The sequence below is a fragment of the Bufo bufo genome, chromosome 2 (genome assembly GCF_905171765.1).
Source record: "Bufo bufo chromosome 2, aBufBuf1.1, whole genome shotgun sequence".
NCBI classification, from domain to species: domain Eukaryota; kingdom Metazoa; phylum Chordata; class Amphibia; order Anura; family Bufonidae; genus Bufo; species Bufo bufo.
In genome coordinates, this window is record NC_053390.1 from 131,837,647 (window position 1) to 131,855,191 (window position 17,545).

Here is a 17,545-nt window from a genome sequence, read left to right on the forward strand (position 1 = left end):
CAACATCCAAAGAATACTGGATTTCCTACAGCAAGGTCTGGACCTGGGACTTAGACCCTCTACCTTGAAGGTCCAAATCTCAGCCCTAGGTTGTTTCTTTGACCAAGATATAGCCGGCCATCGTTGGATCAAAAGATTCATTAAGGCAGCGACGAGGCTCCGCCCAACGATCACCGCCCGTGTCCCTTCCTGGGATCTGAACGTCGTTCTTACAGGCCTTACTTTACCACCCTTTGAACCCATGTCTGACTGTCCAATAAAATTATGGTCCTTGAAAACGGCCTTCTTAATTGCGATAACTTCGGCCCGCAGAGTAGGGGAATTACAAGCCCTATCAATCAGGGAACCCTACCTCCGTATTCTAGATGATAGAATTATTCTCCGTCTGGATCCTGGATTTCTCTCCAAAGTCGTATCCAATTTTCATCGGAGCCAGGAAGTTACCCTACCTTCTTTTTGCCAGCACCCCTCGAATGACAAAGAATCGGCGTTTCACTCTCTGGACGTTAGACGGGCAGTCCTAAACTATATCACGGTGACGGGGAAGTTTAGGAAATCTGACAATCTACTAGTCCTTTTTGGAGGAAGATTTAAGGGCCAAAAAGCCTCCCGGTCCTCTATAGCTAGATGGCTCAAAGAAGCCATTAGTCTTTGTTACCAAATACAAAACCTTACATGTCCAGTCAACATTAGGGCCCATTCCACTCGGGCCATGTCTTCCTCTCAGGCGGAGAGAGCTGGGGCTTCTCTGGAGGAAATCTGTCGTGCTGCCACTTGGTCCAGCATTCATACATTTATAAAACACTATCGCCTGGATCTTTCCAGATCTTCTGATCTGTCCTTCGGGCGGAAAGTCCTCCAGGCTGTAGCCCCCCCTTAACTGATATATTTTTTATATCTCCTTGTATGCCGTCGTGATGATGCTATGGAAAAACCGGAATTAGTCTTACCGGTAATTCTGTTTCCATGAGATCATCACGACGGCACGTTATTCCCTCCCTATGATTTAAATCGTTTTTGACCTAGTAGGTCTCTAGAAGGTATGAAGTAATACCTTTTTTTCACTATTTTCCACCACCGGGTTGCTCTGTGTGATTTTGGAAACACTGGTGTTGGTGGTGGGAGGAGGGTATTTAACCTTTCTCTGTTCCTGCCCCTACAGAGGTCAGGGGTCAATCTCCTTGTATGCCGTCGTGATGATCTCATGGAAACAGAATTACCGGTAAGACTAATTCCGGTTTTTTCCGCCCCAAACAGGCGTCCAAAGTTTTTCCTCTCCACGCTGACTTCTCTTCGGTGGTCTCTAAGGCTTAGACTCGCCCTGACGCCCCTTTACCACTCCCAAAAAGCTGGACATATGTTAGCCATTTCCAGCTGATTGTGCTGCCACGTGGGCGTCCCCGCCTAAGGTTGACCCTTCCGTGGCCCGCCTGTTTAAGTACACGGCCATTCCTTTAGCAGACGGGTCCTCACTTCAGTCCACCGAGGACCGTCATATGGAGTCCCTCTCCAAAGCCATCTTTGCTGCCTCTGGTTCAGCCCTCAGACCGGTCTTTGCCTCCGCCTGGGTGGGGAAAGCTGTCTCTGAATGGGGCTCGCAGCTTGAACAGGAATTGGGGTCGGATGTCCCCATTCAGGACCTCCGATCCATAGCTCAACTGATGGTTCAGGCAGGAAAATTCATCTGCGAGGCTTCTCTCGATGCGGGTGCCCTCATAGCCCGCTCGTCTGCCCTAGCCGTTTCCGTCATGAGGGAGCTTTGGCTGAAGGTTTGGGCGGCGGAAGCAGACTCCAAGCGTTCTCTTACTGGGCTGCCATTCATGGGCTCCCGTTTATTCGGGACCCGTTTGGACGAGATTATTTTGGAAGCCACGGGTGGCAGGAGCAACCATCTTCCTTAGTCCTGAACCAAGGGCGCCTCTCGAGGCCGCTCTGGTTCATCTCGTTTTCGGTCATCTTGGGCTTCGATCCGCAGCTAGTTCTTCCTCTAGCCCCACCCAAGATGGGCGCAAGAAGCCCTTTTTTCGGGCACAGCCCACCTGGCGCAAGTCACAGGCTGCCCGCCCCTCCATGGTCAAGCAGTTCGCCTGAAGGTGCGCCCCCAACCACCCGGGTGGGTGGCTGCCTCCTCTTTTTCAGGGACGTCTGGCGGGCTCACGTCTCCGACGCCTGGGCGCTCGAAATTGTATCCTCCGGATACAAAATTGAGTTTGCGTCCATCCCTCCGGATCGTTTCTTTCGGTCCTGTCCTCCGCGGGACCCAGAGTGTGCGGCTGCCTTCTCCGCAGCCATTCACACCCTACTGGACAGGGGAGTCATCGCTCCTGTGCCTCAGGCAGACAGGTTCAAAGGGTTTTACTTGAACCTCTTTGTGGTCCCCAAAACAGAAGGCTCGTGTGGCCGATCTTAGACCTCAAACGGCTAAACAGTTTTCTCCACCTTCGGCGATTCCGGATGGAGTTCCTCCAATCCGCGGTGGCTTCCCTGGAGAAGGGGGATTTTATGTCTTCGTCGACATACAGGACGCCTACCTCCACGTTCCAGTCGCTCGGTGTCACCATCGTTTCCTTCGCTTCGCAGTGGGAAACGATCACTATCAGTTTGTCGCCCTTCCTTTAGGTCTGGCGACGGCTCCTCGGGTGTTCACCAAGGTCCTAGCCCCTGTCCTGGCCTTTCTCCGCTCCAGGGGTGTTTTTCTGCTGCCTTACTTGGATGACATCCTCATCAAGGCGCCCTCCTTTTCTCAGACGTCTGGGGATGCTTCTGGTTACGGAGGCGGCGGAGGTTCGTCTTCCAACGGACAAGCGTCTGGCCCTCAACCAGTTGGTTCGCAATCTTCGCCGTCCGTCCTTCCGATCCAGCATGCTGGTATTGGGGCAAATGTTTGCCTGCTTTGAGGCGATTCAGTTTGCACAGTTCCATTCCTGCACCCTTCAAAGGGCGATCCTCTCTGTCTGGGACAAGTCACCGGAGAGTCTGGACCGGCCCTTCCATCTAACTCCCCGAGTTCGGGCCTCCCTTCGCTGGTGGTTGCGGACCCCTCTCCAGGGGAAATCCTTCCTTCCAATGACCTGGCTGGTGGTTACCACCGACGCCAGTCTGCAGGGGGGGAGGGGGGTTCCTCCCCAGTCCGTCCAGGGCACTTGGAGATCATCGGCTCCTTTCGGTGCACGGATTCTTTTTGTGGTTCCGGAAGGTCCGCGCAAGGGGTTGGCGGCCTCCAAGTTGGCTATCTCCCACTTCATCAAATTGGCTATTGCTGAGGCTTACCGCGACAAGGGCAGGGTTCCGCCTTTCGGTGTCACCGCTCATTCCACCAAAGCGGTTGGTGTCTCTTGGGCCCAGAAACATCGGCCACTTGGTCTTCCTTGCACACCTTTTACCAAGTTCTACAGGGTGCACACTCATGTATCGGCGGATGGTGCCTTGGGCCGCCTGGTCTTGCAGGTGGCGGTTTCTTGATGCCTACGGTTGCTTTGCCTTGGGGCTGTGGTCCCTCCCCTCTTGGACTGCTCTCGGACGTCCCAAGATCTCCTGTGTCCCCCAAGGAAAATGGGCGAGAAAAACGAGATTTTTGTATAACTTACCAGTAAAATCTTTCTCGCTCTTCCTTGGAGGACACAGCACCCACCCATCGTTGTTTGTTCTACAGGTTACGGTTTTGCTTGCCCCCGTTGGGTAGTTGGCTTGTTGGTTCCACCTTGTTGGTCATTGCCTTTTCTCACTACTTGGACACGCAACTGGCAGTGTCTCTCTCCAGGCTGAGGGTATAGCTGCTGGAGGAGGGGCTTAACAGTTTTCACTTAGTGTCACGCCTCCTAGGGAGCTGAGCTATACCCAAGGTCTCCTGTGTCCCCCAAGGAAGAGCGAGAAATAGATTTTACTGGTAAGTTATACAAAAATCTTGTTTTTATTTAGTCAAACCTGATAAGAAAAATGTTCTCTTCATTAGAAATGTCTTGGACTTGTGGACTTCCACCTAGCAGTGTTTTGCCGGCATTAATAGGCGGGCTTTTTCAGGCTGGGTTCAGACCGGAGCGTATTTGATATGCGCGTTTAACGCGCGTTTTTATGCGCGTTTTTTGCAATAGTAAACGCGCGTTTGACGCGCGTTTGTGTGATTGACTGCAGTGTCCTATGGCCACAAACGCGCGTCAAAACGCCCCAAAGAAGCTCAAGAACTTGTTTGAGCGTAGGGCGTTTTTCAGCGCGTTCAACGCGCTGTAAAACGCTCAAGTGAGAACCAGGGCCATAGGGAAGCATTGGTTTTCATGTGTTGAGTGTTTTACAGCGCGTTTGAACGCGCTGTAAAACGCTCAAGTGTGAACCCAGCCTCAGGCTAGGGCAGCGCTAAGGCACGCCGATTAGTGCTGGTGACGTCACCGGGATCGCTGCTAGGCGGAAGCCTCCACTTATGTTGCCCATGGAGAGCCTGGTATGTCATCGGATGTCCAGAAAAAGCCCTTGCGCGATTCAGCACAGGGCAAGGGAGAGCATCAGGGCATGAAATGTCAGAGGGGCTGCATAGGTGAAAACGGGGATATGTCCGGGTTGTGCTGTGAACCCGGACAACCCCTATAAATATATATAGAGAGTAAGAATACTGACTTAATGTGTGCTGTGTAAAACTGACCTTCAGTAACTAAACGACTGCTAGATTAGGAAACAGTGAGTATGAAACTAGCCTTACGTCATATCTTTTTTTATTTCTTACCCTTTGCTTCTCTCTACCCTGGCAGACTCTCCTTCGCCAACTGCAGCAAGAACATTGACGCTGGTCGCCAAATCTTTACAAAATTTAGCGAATTTGGTTGAATTTGTAGCCAAAGTAAGAAATGTTGTGTTTTTTTTTTTCTCCACGGCTTGTAATTGCTCTGTGTTTAGATACTATAGGGAGATTTATCAAACTGTTGTGAAGTAGAACTGGCTTAGTTGCCGATAGCAACCAATCAGATTCCACCTTTCATTTTTGAAAACTCCTTTGGTAAATGAAAGGTGGAATCTGATTGGTTGCTATGGGTAACTATGCCAGTTCTACTTTACACCAGTTTGATAAATTTCCCCAATGTACTAAGGACAGACTTTCCTCTGCACTGTTAACTGACCTGCCTTTAATCTGTGAAATTAACTCCTAAATTTGCTTTATATTTAAAGGGCATCTGTCAGCAGATATGTACCTATAAAACTGGCTGACCTGGTACATGTGCACTTGGCAGCTGAAGGCATCTAGGTTGGTCCCATGTTCATATGTTCCTGCATTGCTGAGAAAAAATTAAGTTTTAACATAAGTAAATGAGCCTCTAGGAGCAATGGTGGCATTACCTTTAAGCCTACCGACTCTGCTGTCTGCAACTCTGCACTTTTATTAGGACTTTAGGAGAAGACAGAGCCAGGCGTAATCATGTTTTCACTACCTGGTCCTGTCAATTAAAGTGCAGAGGGCTTGGTAGTTGCAGAGAGAGCAGAGCCTCTAGACTCTGGCACTCCAGCCGTTGAGACTACATCTCCCAGCATTTATACTTCTACTTGTCTCATAGTAACATAGTACATAAGGCCGAAAAAAGACATTTGTCCATCCAGTTCGGCCTGTTATCCTGCAAGTTGATCCAGAGGAAGGCAAAAAAAAAAACCCTGTGAGGTAGAAGCCAATTTCCCCCACTTTAGGGGAATAAAAAATTCCTTCCCGACTCCAATCAGGCAATCAGAATAACTCCCTGGATCAATGACCCCTCTCTAGTAGCTATAGCCTGTAATATTATTACGCTCCAGAAATACATCCAGGCCCCTCTTGAATTCCTTTATTGTACTCACCATCACCACCTCCTCAGGCAGAGAGTTCCATAGTCTCACTGCTCTTACCGTAAAGAATCCTTTTCTATGTTTGTGTACAAACCTTCTTTCCTCCAGACGCAGAGGATGTCCCCTCGTCAGTTAGTCCTGGGGATAAATAGATGATGGGATAGATCTCTGTACTGACCCCTGATATAGTTATATATATTAATTAGATCTCCCCTCAGTCGTCTTTTTTCTAAAGTGAATAACCCTAATTTTGATAATCTTTCAGGGTACTGTAGTTGCCCCATTCCAGTTACTTTAGTTGCCCTCCTCTGGACCTTCTCCAGCTCTGCTATGTCTGCCTTGGTTACAGGAGCCCAGAACTGTACACAGTACTCAATGTGTGGTCTGACTAGCGATTTGTAAAGTAGTAGGACTATGTTCTTATCACGGGCATCTATGCCCCTTCTGATGCAACCCATTATCTTATTGGCCTTGGCAGCAGCTGCCTGACACTGGTTTTTGCAGCTTAGTTTGCTGTTTATCCGAGATCCTTTTCCATGTCAGTGTTACCGAGTGTTTTACCATTTAGTATGTACGGGTGACTTGCATTATTCCTTCCCATGTGCATAACTTTACATTTGTCAGGCACCACATTTGCCATGCGCCAATCCTGTGGGACATTCCCTGTCAGTACAGAGTCCGCAAATATCAGAAATAAGGGTCTGGCTATGACATTACTTAATTCCCTTAGGATACGGGGGTGTATGCCATCCGGTCCTGGCGATTTATCTATTTTAATCTTTTTAAGTCGCTGATGTACTTCTTCCTGGGTCAGACAGGACACTTTTAATGGGGAATTTATTTTTACATTCAGCATTTCATCTGACAGTTTATTTCCCTTAGTGAATACATTGGAGAAAAAAATATTTAACAGCTTTGCTTTCTCCTCGTCGATCTCTGCGACTCCCCCCTCATTACTCTTTATAGGGCCGACACCTTCAGATTTATACTTTTTAACATTTATATAATTGAAGAACATTTCAGGGTTAGTTTTACTCTCTTTAGCAATTAATCTCTCGGTCTCTAGTTTGGCCGCTTTTATTTGTTTTTTACATGTTCTATTTTTTTCCTTATAGTTTTTCAGTGCTTCTGTGCTACCCTCCTGTTTTAGTGATTTATATGCTTTCTTTTTGTCATTTATTGCTTTCTTTACAGTTCTATTTATCCACATTGGTTTCTTTTTGTTCCTTAACCTTTTATTCCCATACGGTATGTACCTCTCACAATGAGATTTTAGGATGCTTTTAAAGATATCCCATTTTGTGTCTGTATTTGTGAGGACTTTGTCCCAGTTAGTTAGGCTTATGGCCTCTCTTAGTTGGCTAAATTTCGCTTTTTTGAAGTTTGGTATTTTTGTTCCTCCCTGTAGAAACGCTCTTTTGAATGATAATTGGAAGGTTATTACTTTATGGTCATTATTTCCCAGGTGTCCCCCGACCTGCACATCTGTTGTTCTGTCAGGTCTATTGGTTAATACTAAGTCCAGTATAGCCGTCCCTCTAGTCGGGTCCTGAACCAGTTGGGAGAGGTAATTGTCTTTTGGTTATTGCCAAGAACCTGTTTCCCTTATGAGATATACAAGTTTCAGTTTCCCAGTCTATATCTGGGTAGTTGAAGTCCCCCATAATAACCACCTCATTATGATTTGCCGCCTTGTCTATCTCATTTAGTAGTAGATTTTCTGTGGACTCTGGTATATTAGGTGGTTTATAATAAACTCCTATTAGTAATTTATTGTTGTTTTTAGCTCCATGTATCTCTACCCACAGTGACTCCACATGTTCATGTCCCTCACTTATATATTATCGGACTGTGGGCTTTAGACAGGACTTTATGTAAAGGGAGAGCCCTCCCTCTCTCCGGTTTTGGAAATCCTTTATAAACAGACTGTGTAACCCTATACATTACCGCCCAGTCTTAGCTCTCATCCAGCCATGTCTCAGTTATTCCCACTATGTCATAGTCCTCCTCACACATCACTAATTCCAGTTCCCCAGTTTTATTAGTCAGGCTTCTGGCATTAGTATACATACATTTGAGAGGTTTATGTATATTTTTTACCCTACACCTTCCTTCTGAACTGTTCTAGTCCCTCCTTCCATTCCTCCCCCATAACTCTTTTTTTTATTTTTATTTTTATTTTATTTTTAAAAACACTAACAAAAAAAAAGAAAAGACAAAATGCATACTTTCCCTCCCCCCCATCCGACCATCACCAACTACTTGTGCTATATAGTGAATATTCTTAGCCCTCCAATACTGCTGACAGTCAAGGTCCCCAAGCATTGGAAGTCTTTGATTTTGCCATAGTGGGGTGCAGACCAGTGAGGATGCAATAGAAAGCCAGCTCCTGATCAATGTCCAGGCCTTGGTAACCAGGTTAGCAAAATTTCTAAACTCCTGCCTCAGACGACATCCTGACTCTAGTAGAGTAAAAAAGTCATGAAAGCCAAATTGGTCCACTAGTTTTTTACATAGGGGACTGGTTTCCCACTCATGAAAAAGGCATAGCTGAGACGCAATAAAATATCCCCTGAAGCTGGGGAGGTTTAAGCCCCCCCCGTTCCAGCGGCATTATAAAGTAATCAAGTTTCAGCCTTACCTGCTTTCTCCCCCATAGCAAATCATTAATTATCTTCTCTATCAGTTTAAAGAATTTATCCTCTATCCAGACCCGGAGAGTTTCAGAGAACATAAAGCAGTTGGGGAAGGACTATCATTTTCACCAAGGAGACCCTATCTCCTCTCGAAAGAGTAAACCGATGCCATATTTTAATTTTAGACCTAATCTTCATCATAATCGGGAGTAGATTAAGTTGAACATAGTCCTGGATATTAGCAGAGATGGTTATCCCCAAGTACTTCATGGAACCCTCGACCCCAAGGTGGATTCTCCACTGACCATTGTAGCTTATCTATAGGGAGGAGAGTGGTTTTGGACCAGTTGACCTCCAGGCCCGAAAACCTGGAGTACAATTCTACAATCTCCATAACTTTTGGCAGGGTAGTATTGGTCTGTTGCATGAAGAACAGAATATCGTCTGCATATAAAGAAATCCGATCACCATCTCCCGCAATCCCAAATCCAAGAACGCCCGAGTCTTGTCTGATTTTGGGGGGTCACAGTCTCTGAAAAATTAGTTTCAAGATGAGCAGACTATTGCAGGGAGATAGCTCTGAATTGCGTCCATCACTGCCTGTCTCTTAGCTCTCTCTCCAAAGCCCCTGACATTCCAAGATAAAATCTTAACCATTAATCAACAGCGACAAAAGAGAGGAAGAAAAAAAAAAATACCCGGGTAGGCAGCATACCCCCATATTCCTCCCCCTTCCCCCTCTCCCTCCAACAGTCCACCGATATGTCTCCAGCAGACCTCCTAACTTGGACCACCTTCCCCTACCCTCTCAAAACTAAGGATAACCACCTCAGCGTTCTCTAATCTCCATTAATCAATCCGTACAAATATTTGGTAGGGATTGACAAGAGAAGACGGGAGATGAATAGCAAGCAAAAAAATAAATAAAATAAATAATAATAATTAACTTTCCCGTCATAAGCAACTCTCCACTTTTACAAAAATAGGGGAGAGGGGGTCCTAAATAAGGAAGTCAACGTTCTCAAATCCCAATTTGCTCCATCCATTCAGAAGTTGCCTCAGGGTTTTCGAAAAAATGCATCTTCCCACCGTGAATAGCTCTCCGCTTTGCAGGATAACTGAGGGAGTACTTAATGCCCTTAGCCGCTAGCCTCTTTTTAACGGCTTGGAAGCTGCGTCTCCTTAGCGAAATCCGGGAAAAACATCAGTCTACTATCCTCATATACAATTGGAGGGCATTCTCTAGCTCGTCTGAGGATCGCATCTCTATCTTTAGATGACAATACTTTAATCAGTATGGATCGTGGCGGTCTCCCAGGAGCCAGTTTACCCCCTGGGACTCTATGAGCCCTCTCTAACATGAATAAAGAGGAAAAGTGCTCCCTACCAAAGTTATCAAAAATTTAACAACTGAAGTTTGTCGATTAGGGATCCACCTTCCAGGCCCTCTGGGAACCCCACAATTCGTACATTATACCGCAAGGACCGGTCTTCAAGGTCCAGAACTTTCAACTGTAGCTGCTCATTGTTGGCCATAAGTGTCCGTATCTCGGTTTGTAGCTTAGTGGTCTCTCCCTCTGAGTGAACCAGCCCCTCCATATTGGAAACCCGCTCCCGGATCTTCGCCAAATCCTCCCGTATCAGGGAAACGTCCGTTTGAACTGAGCCCAACTGTAGAGCCATGTTTTGTATAAGCTCCCCATTTTTTTTAACGACACACAATATCTCCTGAATTGGAGTTGAGTTACCGGTAGAGGTGGTAGCGGCCCCTTCCTCATTACTGTCTACCCCGTCTCTAAGTATAATATCCTCAGGGGGTCCTTCCTGGAATGAGTCAATAGTATTTTTCTTCTAGTGCTTTCCCTTTTAATAGTTGTTTTAACTTGCGGAATGGGGGATTTTAAGTACTGTTCCATTTTATTAACCTCAGCACTTCTCACCCCACTTTTCACAGAAAGGTCTATGGAGCGGCGTTTGGGAGCCATGATTTTTATTTTATTTTTATCTCCCTCTTTCCCCCCTTTTCTTCCTTTCTTTCTCCCTCCTTTCTTTCTCCCTTCCCTCTCTTCTCTCTTCCCCTCTTCTTTTATCTTCCCTTCTTGTCTCATAACTCTCATAGAAATGAATGGAGCATACTGGGAATTTAAGTTTCACAACAGCTGGAGTGCCAAAGGTTGCTGACCCCTGCTCTAGGTGTAATGGCAACGCCCTCCTTGCTCTTAGAGGCTCATTTGCATATATAAAAACTTCTTCTATTTTCTCAGCACATATGAACATGAGACCAACACAGATGCCTTCTGCTGACAAATATGGCTGTACGGAAGAGGGTTTTCTTGGCATTTTCAGTAATCCAGCATTTGCGGTATCCTTGTATTCTGGAAGCGTCGTGGTGCTGCTCCGTCACCTGAATAATTTCCTTAAAACATTATTCCTTTTATACATTACTATATAAGCAGATTCTATATAATTATAACCAATTAACTTGTTTGAGAGGCTCTATGGTATCTTGAGCCTTTCTTTCATAGCACCAACATCTGCAGTCATCACTCCTGATGTGACGTGATGTTGATAGGCAAATGAGGGGTAAAAGTGGAAAAAAAATATTCAAAACTTCTTAATTTATTCAATATCGAGTATGAGCGTCATGTGCAGCAGTACATGCACTTGTCTGGTCTTGCTATTAATGAGGGTGATTCAGTAACTGTCTTGCTTAGATTTAATTTTAAATCTACATAAGAAGTCGAGTAAGTTTAGAAAGTCTTGCTTTACAAACTTTTTAAAGTTTTCCCATAGTTTTTTACATTCATACAGGTGGTTTTAGCACCTCGCTGTCAGAAGAGACCCGACAATAGCTTAGGTTCTGTTCACACCTCAGTTCTTTTTCATCGAGTTTCTGTTGCTTTTTGATGCACTTTTCTATCCCAAAAAAAAAAAAAAAGTTAGAATGTATTTATTTTAACAATGGAAGCCACAAAAGCAGCGTGCACGCAGACCTTAATGGTCTTATGAGCTCCCCAAATTCATCAGTGCTCTCCGGTAATATGAAACCAGACAAAGTTTCGGTTCTGGAGTTTTTTGGGTGGGTGTTGTAGTTTTTGAGAAGTCTTTGACACATGATGTCACTTCCTTTGTAGAGCTGTATGGGGGAAAGAAAGCATTGGTTAAATTTGGAGAAAATGTTATGGACTCCCCCCAGTAGTCTATTTCCAGTAGACTTTCCTGCAGCATGTGGAGCTGACCATTTTTGCCTAAAAAAGTGAGCAAAAAAAACCCTGTCAGATACACTAGAAAAAAAAGCCTGTGACTCCAGCCTCAGACGTTTTATGGAGAAGAACTCACCTGACTGACCATGAGTACATGGTGTCTGAGCTGCATGTTATAGAGCAGGAGGCGCTGAGCAAGTTGACATATAGTTTTATGGGTAAAGATTCAGTACAATTTGTATAAATTGATGTTCAGCTGATCACTGTGGTGGGTACATTTTCAAACCCTTTAAGGTAATTTGTGCACAAGTTTTCCTGCCATCCCTTTTGCATTCAGTGTTGAATTGTGATAAGTACAATATATTTCTGTATTTGTGGATTGTTAATCTTTGTGTTCAGCTTTAGGCTAGTCTCACACTTCCTCCTTAGTTCCGGCAGAGAACAGCCTGCTGGAGCTCTCCGGATGTTACCAGAATGCCCGCCAGCCCCATTGACTGTGTGCAGAGGTTTTTGTCCGGCCAGATCTCCTTCGGACCCCGGCGGGCATTCCGGTAACATTCAGCAATAACGGAAGTGTGAAAGAAGCCTTAGCTGTAAAGTATCCAGTTTCAGATCTGCCGACCTTGATGTCGGACTGACTTGTCCAATGACGATACGCTGAGTTCACTTACGCACATGAATATTAACTGATGTCACACAAAGGACCATTCATTTCAGTTTAATCTGTTGGCTTACTCTGTGTACCTATAACCCTTGCTGCATTCTTAGTATACATGCACGAAGTCCAGAATACAATCTAATAACAATTCCTTTTATTCTGGTTGGCACGGGAGGGACATGATGCTGCTGTTATTAACTCCGGAGCTGTAAGAAAACAAGCTTTATTTCCTTTAATCTTATAACTGGAACTGCTTCTGCACTTGTCATTGCATGACTTCCATTTCATTGTAAGTGTAGCTCATCGTTCATCCACTCACTGTACTATAGTCACAGAAGAAATGTACAGTCCATCTCAATTGGAATTAATTTAACACCATACAATTAACACAGACTATGTGCCTCATCTTACTGTGAGAGCAGGTTCAGTGTGTGTAATATATCTATATATCTCTATCGCTTTACTGATGCCTGGATAGTGCAGACATACAGCACACGGCAGTCATGTCAGCAGCCACATTGACATAACTGTGCCTTTAACCACATTAAAACACTGGGGAATTTTATTTCTGAAGGTAGAGTACCTATCGCCTCTCCTGACATGTCTGGTTTAGTTAAAGGGGATGTCTAGGAGGACAGGCCATCCTGCCCCTCCGCAGTAGCTCCAGTACTGGAACTACACATCTCTGTCCATTACATATTGGATGTAGATGTGTAGATTTGGCGCTACCTCGAAACAGCTGATCGGCAGGGGTGCCAGGTGTCTGACCCCAACTATTCAGATAATGAGGCCCATCAATATTTAAAAATAAAAAAACTTTAGTACTTGTATTTTCTGGAGCATCTTTACACATACATTTTGTTACGTATAAGGCTACTTTCACACTGGCGTTTTGGCTTTCCGTTTGTGAGATCCGTTCAGGGCTCTCGCAAGCGGTCCAAAACGGATCAGTTTTGCCCTAATGCATTCTGAATGGAAAAGGATCCGCTCAGAATGAATGAGTTCAGTCTCCATGCGATCAGTCTCCATTCCGCTCTGGAGGCGGACACCAAAACACTGCCTGCTGCGTTTTGTTGTCCGCTTGACGAAACTGAGCCAAACAGATCCATCCTGGCACACAATGTAAGTCAATGGGGACGGATTTGTTTTCTGTGGCACAATAGAAAACGGATCCGTCTCCCATAGACTTTAAGTGGAGTTAATGACTGATCTATCTTGGCTATGTTACAGATAATACAAACAGATCCAATCATGACTGATGCATGCGGTTGTATTATTGTAACTGATCCGTTTTTGCAGATCTATGACGGATCCGCCTAAAACGAGAGTGTGAAAGTAGCCTAACTTGCTGTATAACTTCCTGTTATTTGTCCTGAATACAGTCTTGACGCCGTCTAATCAGTATCACACTGTGTAAGCAGACATCCTAGAGTGGGGACACCCATTGGTCAATTGTTCATAAATTCCTCCAAGTCTGCACAGCACAATGCAGAGTTCTAAGAAAAGATGCTCCACAATCATTTCATGTTGAATATACATATTAACTAAATTAGACCGGTCAGGAGAGGTGATAGTTTGTAGCCATTTAAAGGGGTTGTCCCATTACAGACACTTCTCCCTTATCCACAGGATAGGGCAGGGATCAACAACCTTCGGCACTCCAGCTGTTTAGAAACTACAACTCCCAGCACACGTTCTCGGAGCTCCCGTAGAAGTGAATGGAGCATGCTAGGAGATGTAGTTTCACAGCAGCTGGAGTGCTGTAGATTGTTGATCCCTGGGATAGGGGATAAGTGTCTGATGGGGTGGGGGTTATTGTGTTCCCCGGTTTGAGTGGAACAACGGTCACTTGTGCACGCTTTCTTCTCCAGTTCACTCTATTGGACTGTCATATACTTTGCTGTCTCCGGCAGTGCCATAGAGTTGAGTGGTCGTGACCGCTGCGCCATTCAAATGGGGCAGCCCAAGCCTCATGATTGACAGGGGTCCAGGAGTTTTGAATCCTTTGGATGGAGAGCATGTGTTTGTAATGGGAAAACTCTTTTAGGCTGTCGTATTGTGGGATTATATGGTGAGCAATTTTCATAATGCTGTTTTATGTATTCATTTTACAAACAGAAGGCAGGAATATAAAGGCTGACTGTCCCCTACTAGGCCACAGCTTGTTTTATTTCTGCAAAAAACACCTTCAAATGTTAGTTGTAATTTAATGGAAATTATGGGCAGATTGGCGATAGACCCCACAGGGAAATGTCCCGGTAGGCCGATGTCTAGGGGGCCGCCCAAGCCCCCCTCTTAGCCGACATACATAAAGATCTCATGCTCTCAGCATTAATGTTGGAGCATCAGGCACTTATGCACCTGGCCGGCGGCTGAAGGTGCCCTCCTGAATTTAACTGTATTGCCGTTCTCGAGGCAATGAAACATTGATGGTGTGGTAGAGGCGGCAGTATTTTGTGCTGCATTGTGGTATTTGGTTCCGCTGGGCGGTATTTTGCTTTACACTACAGCATTGCTAGCCCTACCTACTTCTGTTGTCCAATTTTCTGCCACTTTGGACCTGCATACACCATGTGGCCACTTAGTGACCCTGAAGAAAAATTTCCAGTCTGCCCCTGTGGACAATAGACATTTTTCTTATTTCACATAGTGCGTTTTTGTGTCCATAATTTTTTTTTTTAAATCGCTGCATGCTTTGGTTATGGTGTTTTTTATACAGGGTTTTCCCATAGTTGTCTCCATAGGGCAAAAAAGTGGTTGTCAGACGTGTAGAATAAATAAATGTATTTATCATTAAAAAAAGACCGCCTGCGCACCTGCCAGTCACAAGAACAGGAGTCTTGCGTTGCCCCGTTTGAATGGAGCAGCAGCACACATATGTGACAGGACAACCCTTTAAGATCAGCTGTGTCATGTGATCTCTAATGGTAGTTAATATGATCGTGCAGACATCCAGCAAGATTTGCATGCAGTTGGCAACTGATGTATCACAGCGCTTTACAGGCTGTACCTAATCCATCACAAAGTGTGATTTGCTCTCTCTCTGCTTTCTAGTCTAGTGATGATGATCAGACACAGGCATGTGACCGCTCCAGCCAGCAACCTGCATTGGTCGCACATCCCTGTGTAGGAAAGTCATCGCTGGACCAGGAAGAAATGGGGCAATGGGCAGCGGCTGTATGGGAGTGGCAGGGTCTGCTTATTTATGTTTGAGCAGCACTACTAGCAGTTTAGGCCATATTTAGTTTTCTCGCCCAATTTCCTTGGGGGACACAGAAGACCTTGGGTATAGCTCATCTCCCTAGGAGGCGTGACACTAAGTGAAGACTGTTAAGCCCCTCCTCCACAGCTATACCCTCAGCCTGGAGAGAGAGACTGCCAGTTTTTGCTTAGTGTCCAAGGAGGCAAGACACTCCCTGCTCTGCAGGGCTGGTTTCTCCTTGTTTCAATTTTAGATTTTTACTTTGTTTTATTTTCTTTTTGTTCCAGATCATCAGGGATAACAGAGACGCACTAGACCTCTCTGTTCTCCCGGGGTTGAGCTGCGCCAGTGCCGGTCACCCGCACTGCTGCCTCCCCCACAGAAGGCAAGGTGGACCAGGGCAGCCCAGCTCCCCTGCATCCCGCCAGCGCAAGGGTCGCCCGCACGCCAAGTCCCTCCCCCGGCGTCCTGCCACTACGGTGCCAGTAACTGAAGGGGCGACCCTGCTGGAACGGACCGAGGGTGAAAACGGCTATGGTGAGAGATTGGCTTCTCCAGCCCTACGTCCCCCCCCCCCCCCCCCCCCCCCCCTCGGTCTCCTGCGTGCCTGACCCTTACCTGGGCCTATGGACCCTTCTGTCCCTGCTAGACCTAGGCTGGCCCTGGGCTGCCGCAGGTCGACATCTGCTCCCTTTCTCCTGGCCTCCAGGACATTGGCACCCTTGTTCCTACAAGAGGAATGCCTAGGGAGCTGCGGAGGTCCGCACCTAGCTGCCCCTGACGGAGGGGTCATGCAGGCGTCCCACCCTCACAGACCCGGTCTCAGGGTCCCCCTCCCTCTTACCGGCCACTACTTCAGGGCCAGAGGGCCCGCGCCTTGCTGCCACTGACCCTCCCTGCTCTCACGGGCACCGGTCCAGGGGAAAGGTGGTTGTAGCTGCCGGCAGGGGTGAAATCATATGGAGCGCTGTTCTAGGCCAAGGGCCCGCTCCAGGGGTAAAATGGCTGCCGGGTGCAGGGTCCTGACTTCCGGACACCTGGGTGGGCACCGCGGCCTGCAAAGGAGCGCTTCAACAGCCCCGGCCGACCGTCGGAACCTTCCGGTCGGCCGGGCGCCGAAGTCTTGTGTTCCACTTCAAGACTATCCCGCTCTATCCGGGTCCCCGGCTCGCGGGGTGGGCACCCGCGGCCGGTATGTGCCGCTCCGTAGGCCCGGCTGGTACTTTAAGTACTTGCGGCCCCGGTCAGCCGGGCGCCGCTAAAAATTTAGGCCCCGGCTCTTCCGGCCCGCGGGGTGGGCACACGCGGCCGGTATGTGCCGCTCCGTAGGCCCGCCCGCTACTTTAAATACTGTGCGGCCCCGGTTCGCCGGGCGCCGCTAAAAATTTAGGCCCCAGCTTCACGGCCTACTAGGCCGCAAAAATTCAGGCCTCTGTTGGAGGGGGCTGGAACTTCTCCAGGCGCGAATTTTTCCCGCCTGGAGGTTCCCCCGCCCACAGAGGATGGGCCTGTATGGGTGGATCTGTGCCCTGTAGGTGGCATCTGCCTCAGTGAGGCTGTGTGTTTAAAAAAAAAAAAAAAAAAAATATTTATTATATATATGCCTTGTGGGCTGCGCAGGACGCTGCAGCCTCATCTCAGAGTGCTGCCTGTATACATGCCCCCCTTCCATAGGCGGCATGGTGTCACGCTCCCCGGCTGCGGCGCTGCCAGGTTCTTTTTTCCCCTTCTGGGGGTTTTTTTGCCCTCTCCGCGCTACGGCGCTGGTCAAGGTGCATGTTTTTTCTGTAGGCAACATTCGTCACCCTCTCCAGTTATGGTGCCTGCCATGTGCAGGACCCCCCTCCTGGGCGGGATACTGCACTCTCCCTAACTGCGGGTTGGCCTTGTGCATGATCCCCCTTTCTTTGGCGGCCTACTGCAGTTTCTCCGGATACAATGCTGGCCATGTGCACGACCCCCTTACATAGGTGGAACACGGCACTCTCACTGGATTCGCTGCTGGCCATGTGCGTGCCCCCCTTCCATAGGCGGAACGCTACACTCT

At 47.2% G+C, this 17,545-nt stretch overlaps 1 protein-coding gene across 1 annotated transcript in view; it reads left to right on the forward strand.

Moving 5' to 3' along the window:
* Positions 1-17,545, forward strand: part of RASA1 (RAS p21 protein activator 1) — a 123,398-nt gene that overhangs the window by 93,628 nt on the left and 12,225 nt on the right. Inside the window, exon 22 of the mRNA XM_040421520.1 lies at positions 4,740-4,828. Within this exon, the coding sequence (XP_040277454.1) occupies positions 4,740-4,828 (89 nt within the window). The remainder of the gene's footprint in view (positions 1-4,739; positions 4,829-17,545) is intronic.